Genomic DNA, 8199 nt, shown 5'->3' on the forward strand with positions numbered 1-8199 from the left:
CGCGCGCTGGCCGCTTCCGGTCTGGCCCGGAAGTGACCTCACGGGGCGAGCTTTGGCCCCGCTCCGGCGCCTGAGGGGGGCGGGGCTTGTGGGCGGGGCCACGCCCCTTCCCCGCCCGTGTACTCTGAAACCTAACGATGGCGGCCGGAGCCCGCTGCGGGGCGCCGACACCCCGGGCCCCACAGAGAGAGAGCGGGCAGGCGGCGCTGGTGCTGTCTCAGTTTGTCCTCAGCGGGGTCTTTATTTGCCAGAGATACAGCACAGGGGGCACGCGGGGGGCGCGGCGGCAGCCGCAGCCAGAGCCGGCCCTGCAGGCATGCAGCTGCGAGAGAGGGGAGCAGGGATGGGGGGCGCGGGGCGGCCATTTGGGATCCTCCAGACACGAGGCGTGGGGGGCTGCCTCCCCCTCGCCCCCTGCATCACACCCCCCCCCGGGGTCGGAGAAGGGGTGCCAGGCGCTCTGCCTGCTGCAGCCCCCCACTCCATCCCGCACGGCCCCACCTGCAGTCCCGTACGACTCCCCCTCAGCCCCACACGCGGCCGGGGCGGGGGCTGCCCCGTATCTCTGGGCATCCCCAGGGTAGGGGGGTATGGTGGCGGGGGACAGACTGAGAGAGCGGGGACAAGGGGGGACAGACCGACCGGCAAAGCCACCGAGGGGGCCGGGAGGGGCTGGGGGGGGTGGCGGGGAGGACGGGCTCCATGCAGGGCTCTGCCCCACGGCCGGCTCTCCGCCGGGGCACGTAGAAAAGGGGGTGCAGGCGGGGGTGCGGAGGGGACCATGCCAGGGGTTATGTACAGAGGGGGGGGCGTGGGGGGCTCAGCCCGTCTGCTCGCTGGGGGCCTCGGTGGCAGCAGCAGCAGCGGCGGTGGTGGCGGCGGTGGCAGCCCTGTCCCCGTTACACGTGGCAGCGGGCGGCGTGGCAGGGGCCGGGGGCTGCTCGGCGGCGGGCGGCGTGCTGGGGGCTGCAGGGGCCACGGGCTCCGTGGCAGCGGCGGCGGTGGTGGTGGCGGTGGCTGTGGTGGCGGTGGCAGCGGCGGTGGTGGCCGGCGCTGGGGCCGTCTCCGTCTGCTCGGGCGCCCGCAGGCGTTTCATGAGCGTGGTCACTCGCACGGCTTTCTGCAGGGGGGAGAGGGGGAGAGCGTGGGATGCAGAGGCCCCCCGGGCCCCTCACTGGGGCATCAGGTCGGCCAGCAGCCCTGCGATGGGGGGGTGGGCTCAGCCGAGAGGGGAAACCAAGGCACGGGGCACCCTCACCCACCTTCCATTTGGCCCGGGCGAAGTTCTTCTCGATCTGGGCGCAGACGCCATCCTTGATGTTCTTGTCGGAGGCGGCGTTGCCGGAGATCCTGGGGAGGCGGGGAGGGGTGAGTGGCCCCCCGCTGCCCCCCCCCCAGACCCCCACCTGCCCCCGCCGCCCCTCACCACTCGTGGGAGATGGCCTCCTCCGCCGTGATCCGCTGGTCCTGCTCCACCTCCATCAGGCGTGTCACCAGCTCCTTGGCTGGGGGCACAGAGGGGGTCAGCACTGGGGCGGAGGGGGGGGGCAACATGGGACCCCGTGCGTCCCACCCACAGCGTGGGGCTCACCCGCCTGTGAGATGTCGTCCCAGTACGGGGGGTCGAACTCATAGTCCCCAGCCAGGATTTTGCGGAAGAGGTTCTTGTCGTGGTTCTCATAGTCATCCTCATCTGCCTCCTCGTAGAAAGGGGGGTTCCCCGAGAGGCTGGGGGACGGGGCGGGGGGGCTCAGCCCGATCCACGGCCCCCAGCCCCCCGCGGCCGCCCCAGCCCTCTCCCCCGCACTCACAGGATGTACATGATGACGCCGATGGCCCAGCAGTCCACCGGCCGCCCGTACCGCTGCCGCCCCACCACCTCCGGAGCTGCGAGGGACAGGAGAGCGGCCCTGCCCGGGGGTCCCCAACCGACCGACCCGGCCCCTTGCCCCCCCAGGGTGACGGGAAGCGGGGGGGACCCTCCAGGAGCACCCAGATCAGCCCCAGGGTGATGGGGAGTGGGAAGGATGTGCCAGGAGCACCCATGACCATCAGGAGAGATCAAGTGAGAGCCCCCAGCATGGGTCCCCAGGGACCTACTGGGACCCCCACCCCCCCTGCGCGCCCGCCCAGCTGGCTGTCACCCACCCAGGTACTCAGGGGTGCCGCAGGGCTCCTTGATGAGCCCGTTCTCCAGCTTGGCCAGGTGGAAGTCGCTGATGACGATCTTGGAGTTCTTCAGCCGGTTGTAGTACACCAGGTTCTCCAGCTGCCTGGCACAGGGGCCGTCAGCGCCGGGGCAGAGCGAGGGGCACGCCAGCACCCATGGGTGCTCCCACGCCCCCCCGCCACCCACCTTGAGGTTCCGGTGGACAATCTTGAGCGAGTGCAGGTAGGCGACGGCCTCCAGCACCTGCCGGATGACGTTGCTGGTGTCCCTCTCCGAGTAGTAGCCCTGGTCCAGGATCCAGTCGAAGACCTCCCGGCCGGTGGCCCTGCCGACAGCAGCTCTGCCGAGACCCCCCCCAACCCCGCCACGGCGAGGGGCACCCCCAGCCAGCCCCCCACCACCGCACCCTCCAAACTTACAGCTCCAGGAAGATGAAATACTCCTTGCGCGTGATGTAGACATCCACCAGCTGCAGGATGTTGGGATGCTTCACCCTACAAAGAGACAGGGGGGGCATGGGTGGGGGTCTCCACTTTGCCCATCAGCGCGGGATCCCCCCCATGGTGCCAGCACTCACATTTTGAGGATGATGATCTCGTTTTTGGCCGCCTTCCGCACTTTCCGCCCGTCCCGCTTCAGAAACTTCTTGCAGGTGTACAGCTTCCCCGTCGTCTTCTCCTTGGCCCGGAAGATTTCGCAGAATTCCTCCCTGCAAGGGTGCCCATAGCCGTCACCCCGCCATCCCGGGGACGGCCAACCTTAGGGTGCTCAGGTGGTCCCCATGCCCACCAGCATCCCTCCATCCCAGCAGCAAGGGGAGATGCTGCACGGGTGGAAGGAACCTGCGGCTAAAACCTCTCCGGTGCAGAGGGGCAGAAAAAAAAAATGAATAAAAAGGAGAAGGAATTTATATGGAATAAGCAAATTGAGAGGGAAGGGGGGAAATTTGCTGATTAAAAAGCCCCCTCCCCACAGCAGCCTGGGTGGGACCGTGCCGACGCAGAACAGCAGCGCGCCCCGACATTAACGCCAGCGCCGCGGTCGGGAAGAAAGAAGGGGAGCCGCGCCGGTTGCCCAGGGATGCTGCGATATTTCTGTTCTATTATTAATGGCGTTCGAGCCCGTCGGCCGGGCAGGAGCCGCGGGGGGCACTCGGCGCTGCTCCGGCAAAGCCTTTGGCTTTCCAATCCCCCTGGCCGTGCCAAAATCCTCGCCGCCGCCGCCCCAGGTGCAGGGGAACCGGTGACCCAATGGGCTTTGGGACAGGGATGGAGCAAAGCTCTGAGAGCACCCAAAAAAGTCCCCGCTGCCACCCAGCGTCACCCCGCCGGCTGTGACCCATGGCCAAGCACTCCGGGTGTTTCGGAGGCCGACGAAAAAAATTCCGGCATGCGTTTTGGGGTCAAACAAATAATGGCAATAAAAGCTGGGGGGGGGGAAACAGCAGCGCTGTGCTCCCCCCTAAGTGACATCTGCCCTTTCCTGTGCTGGAGCGGAGCGCTCCTGCTTCCCGGAGAAGCCAGGATGGTGTGGAATTGCTGCAATCCCTGCAGATCTTGGAGGGAGGAGGGCGGGATCCGGCAGCAGCGGGGAAACCCGGCTGCTCACCGCGGAGCCGGCGCTCAGCACCCCCAACGCGCCCGCCAGCGAGAGTCGGATGAATGAGGGGCTGGCCGCCCCGAAACGCGCCCTGCCCGTCGGCACCCTGAAAGCCCCCGTGGGCAGCGTCGTGCCGCTGCTCAGCCCGGCGCACGGGGCGCTCGGGGTCCCCGAGGCCGGACCAACTCACGTTTTGATGACCTGGCCCAGGTCATATCTGTCGGTCACCTCGGACGGCTGGTTGTAATCTTTCTTGTCTCCCAGTGTCACGCAGCCAAACGGCATCGCAGGGCCCGGTGCTGGCAGGGCAGGGAGAGGCGGTCAGCGTCCCGGCACCCTCCTCGCCCCCTGGAGCCACACCAGCCCCACTCCGAGCTGCGCTCCTTAACGAAGCGCAGCGGCTGATCACGCTCCCCGGCTGCCGCAAGCCGCTACGTGCCCAGCCCCACCGACGCACGGCCGTCCCGTGGCGGCCAGCCGCTCCGCCTGGGCTCGGGCCGCCAGTGCGGCTGCAAGCTGGCTCCTCCGGCCCTCGTTTGTGGCTCACTAATGATTTATTAAGCAGCCTGGGCTAGCGCAGAGCTTGGAGCACCCGCTGGGAACCCTTTGCCATTTCTCAGCCCAGTTTTGCCCCACGGTGAGATCTCTGCAGCGGGGGTTTCCCCAGGCCGAGCACCGTTGCGCACCACCACATATGCGGCGAGTTACGCCAGCCTCAGCTCCCTGACTCTTACCAGCCCCAGCAGCCCACTGCAGCACCATGGTTTGGCAGCGCCGGCCCTCCTGCTGCTGGCAGCGGGCAGGACACTGGCCCCGGCACGCTTCAGCTCCTCCAGCCCTTTAGGAATAACGTTTTTTCCTTTGCTTTCCTGCTGGGAGCTCTTCGAAATCAGACCCTGCTCAGAAGCTTCCCAGCAAAAAATAGGTCCCATAAAGTGAATTTTTCCCTTTCATAACCCGATACTGGGAGGAAGTTTCCACTGACGTTATTTTCTGCTGGCTCAGAAGGAGGAAGGGCTCCCGGGCTCCCCCCAACCCTATGGGACGGGCACAAGCAGGACACCACGATGGGATGCTGGCACAACGCTGAGAGCGCCCATCTCCTGGCGCTAAAGCTCCCAAAACACCACACTGCAGCACACCGGCTTTGCCGTGCCGCGCCAGCAAGCGCCCGGGACCCGGAGGCGAGGGCCGCGGGCAGGATGGCAGCGCGGGATGCGGGAGCAGACATCGTGGGTACCCAAGCGCCGAGCCTGTTGCTATGGCAATGGGAGCTGGAGATGCAGAAAGCGGCACATCCTTCAGAGGAGGCAGGGACAGGCAGCACCCGGCAGCACCCGACCCACCTGCGGGCGCATGGCCCCATCCTCGTCGCGCGAGCCCCAGTGGGAAGGTGGTCCTGCTCGCAGCACCCAGGGCGCGGACCTAAGCACTCCCTGGGGTGACGGACCACAAATCTGGGTGGGACGTGGGTGCAGCGGGCCAGGGAACGGGGAGGGGGGATGCTCCTCCTTGCCTCCATCCCTCCAGCTGACCGTGCCTGCCCGGGTGATGCCTGCGGGATGGGTGCTCCCACCTCAGATGGCACCCAGGCACCCAGGAGCCAGGAAAGCCCACGCCAGGCAAGAGCACCCATCCTCGTCCTGCTTGGGGTGCGCCCGCTCCCAGAAGAGAAGAGGAGCACCCATGGGACACCTTTCCCTGCACCACAGACCGCGTGAGGCTTTCCAGCTCACACTCGGCTCACCCCAACAGCCTCCGCTGGCAAATGTGCCCTGCCTGGCACCTCCGCGTCCCCGTGCCACGCGACGCCAGCTCTGCCATGCCACTGTGCCCAGCTGAGCGGGACGAGGGCTGTCCCCAGCGTGGCAGCGGGCTGGGTGCCGCGGGTTGGCGGAGGCAGGGCTGGCCTGCGGGTGAGCGGGAAGGCTGCCAGCACCGGCGGCGCGATGCCAGGATTAGCCGGGAAGGGGACCCGGGCAGGATGATGTATTGGGATTTTGTTGCCGGCTCCGCAAGTGCTCGGCTCCTCTGCGCTCAGAAAATTAGTTCCTGTTGGTTTAGCGGGGACCCATCCTGCCGGGGCCGAGGGGCACCCTCACCTGCTCCGGGGTGGCCAGAGCGGGAGCTCAGCGCACCCCGCAAGAACGGCTGGCAACCAGCCCCACATCGGGGCCAGCACCTGCGCCCCACATATAAGAGCACCCTCGCTGCAGCAGGGGCACCTGGGCAAGGGCTGGGCAAAGGGGTGAGCACCATGGGGTGCCGGGAGGGGGAGGGCTGGGTGCTGCGCTGGCACCCGCACGCAGCCAACCCCCCCCCCAAAGTGTCTAATTTGGGAGCAGAAGCAACAGCGGGTGTAAGACAATAGCGGGGAGGTGGGTGGCTGGGTGCGGACGGCACCAAGGGATGACGCAGCCGCCCAGAGCTCGCCAGCGGGCCCCCTACAGCCCCCCAACTCTGCCCCACGGCCTGTGCTGCCACCAGCCGCCGCTCCGTCTCCAGCCCCCGCTTCCACCTGCAGCCACCTTGGACGTGTCCGTGGGGTGGGGTGGTGGTGGTGGGGTTGGGGGCTCCCCGCTGCCATCCTGCCTCCCCCCGCCCCAGCCCCGGGGGAAGGATGTCCCAAGGAGAGGCACAAACGCAGCCGCACCGAGAAGGAACCAAATTTGCCGGGGGGGGGGGGGGGGGAGGCAGGGTCGGGGGGGAGCGATGCGGCAGAAAGAGGGGACAGGTTTGGGGCTCAGGGGGATGCTGGGCGGCGCGGGTGAGGGTCCCCGGTAGCAGCACCCCTCACCCGGGACCGGTCCCGCTCTCCGTGGGAAGCCGGGCTCTGGCATCGCGCCGTGCCCGCGGCTCCCGTCGGGGCTGTGGGGGGGAGCGGTGCGCCCGTCGGGGCGCAGAGGCAGCCGGACACGGCCCGGCCCGGGTGGAAGAGGGGGGAGGCGGAGAGCGGGGGGCAGCCCCGGGCCAACAAGTGCCAAATCCCAGCGACGCCCCCGGCCCGGGCCCGTCCCCCTCCCCTGCCCCCGACGCGGCCCGGCGCCGCGCTCACCTGCACGCCTCTCCGACCGCAAACGGGGGGAGGGGGCTGCGCGCCCCTCCCGCCGGGCCGGGCCGAGCCGAGCCGAGCCGAGCCGAGCTGAGCCCAGCGGAGCCGAACCGTCGGTCCGTCACGGCGCGGCCCCGCGCGCCCGGCGCGGCAAGTTGGGAGATGGAGGGGGGGGGGGAGGACGGGGGGGAAGGGGGCGGGACGGCAGGGCCCCGCCCCCTCCCCGAGGCGCCCCGCCCCGCCCCGCCCCTGACGTCACCGCCGAACTTCACGCCCGGCCCGTGGGGCGCGGGGACGGGGTCACGCGTGAGGCTGGGACGGGGCGGCCGTGCCCCGTTGCGGCCCGCTGAGGGGGGGGGGCTCCCTGCCGATGTCCCCGCTGTCCCCCTTCTCCCCAGGGGTGGCTGCCCAAACCCGTAGGCAGCATCCCGTCCGGGGCCGAGGGCTGGGGCAGCCCCGGTGTCACAGCGGGCGTCGCTGAGGCGGCGGGGACCGGTGCGAGATACGGAGCACCGGGGTGAGCCGGGGTGTCCCGGGCTGTGCCACGGCCACCAGCCCTGGAGGGAACGGGACGGGACAGGAGGGGATGGGATGGGGTGGGAGAGGGCGGGCCAGGGTGGAATGGGATGGCATGGGGTGGGATGAGGAGAGATAGGATGGGACAGGATGGATGGGGCAGGACAGGAGGGGATGGAATGGGGTGAGATAGGGTGGATGGGGTAGGATGGATGGGGCGGGATGGGATGGGATGAAATGGGATGGGATGGTGGATGGGATGGCATGGGGTGGGATGGGATGGGATGGGATGGATGGGGTGGGATGGGAGCAGGTTATTAGCAGTGCTGGCTGTGGGCTCAGTGTCACGGGTACCTGTGTCCCCTCCGCACAGGTACCTGTGTTCCCAGAGGTCCTGCCTTCGTGCCATGATCCTATGGGAACCAGACAACTTCCCGCCTCCTCCTCCCCAAGCTGTGGGGCCAAGGCCCCGCTTGCTCCCCCACGAGCAGGAACCGTCCATGCCCCATGCGCTGGGCCAACGAGCAAGAGAGGGGCGATGTCCGCTCAGCGACCTGAGACCACCCCGATACTCTTCCCCCTGCCCTCGGCCCAGGCATGGTGCCCAGCCCAGGGCGGACAGCACGGCCCTGGGGGCGCAGCGGGACCCCCAGCCCCTTCCCCCAGCCCCCGGAGCACCCCGCTCCTCACGCAGCGCAGCCGCGTGCGTGGAGCCTCCTGAACGGCTGTGTGCTGGCATTTGCGGCCCATATGGCACTGCTTCCGAGCTGCACCCCCCACTCCAGCCCCTGCGCCCACCAAACCCCAGCTCCCCAAAACCACCCCATCCCCTTCCATTGCGGGGATGTGGCTGTCCGCTCCC

General features: G+C 68.8%; 1 protein-coding gene across 1 annotated transcript; it reads right to left on the reverse strand.

The window, feature by feature from the left end:
- Positions 1-217: 217 nt before the first annotated feature.
- CAMKV (CaM kinase like vesicle associated) lies at positions 218-6988 on the reverse strand. Its single transcript, XM_086755537.1, has 11 exons — positions 6825-6988; positions 3960-4068; positions 2748-2879; positions 2590-2664; positions 2357-2495; positions 2149-2269; positions 1812-1887; positions 1592-1728; positions 1427-1505; positions 1263-1350; positions 218-1120 (listed from the first exon to the last, which is right to left on the reverse strand). Exons 2-11 carry the CDS (start codon positions 4052-4054, stop codon positions 821-823), a joined length of 1242 nt encoding a protein of 413 aa, XP_086611663.1. The 5' UTR covers positions 4055-4068; positions 6825-6988; the 3' UTR covers positions 218-820.
- Between the last annotated feature and the right edge of the window lie 1211 nt (positions 6989-8199).

Source organism: Chlamydotis macqueenii, chromosome 10 (genome assembly GCF_036417535.1).
Source record: "Chlamydotis macqueenii isolate bChlMac1 chromosome 10, bChlMac1.mat, whole genome shotgun sequence".
NCBI lineage: Eukaryota > Metazoa > Chordata > Aves > Otidiformes > Otididae > Chlamydotis > Chlamydotis macqueenii.

Coding starts and splice junctions, on each gene's coding strand:
- CAMKV (XM_086755537.1), bottom strand. CDS start 4,054: ATGCCGTTTGGCTGCGTGACACTGGGAGACAAGAAAGATTACAACCAG. Junction 2,496..2,589: donor TATTTCATCTTCCTGGAGCT/GTAAGTTTGGAG, acceptor TGCTGTCGGCAG/GGCCACCGGCCGGGAGGTCT. Junction 1,888..2,148: donor CGGCACCCCTGAGTACCTGG/GTGGGTGACAGC, acceptor TGTCCCTCGCAG/CTCCGGAGGTGGTGGGGCGG.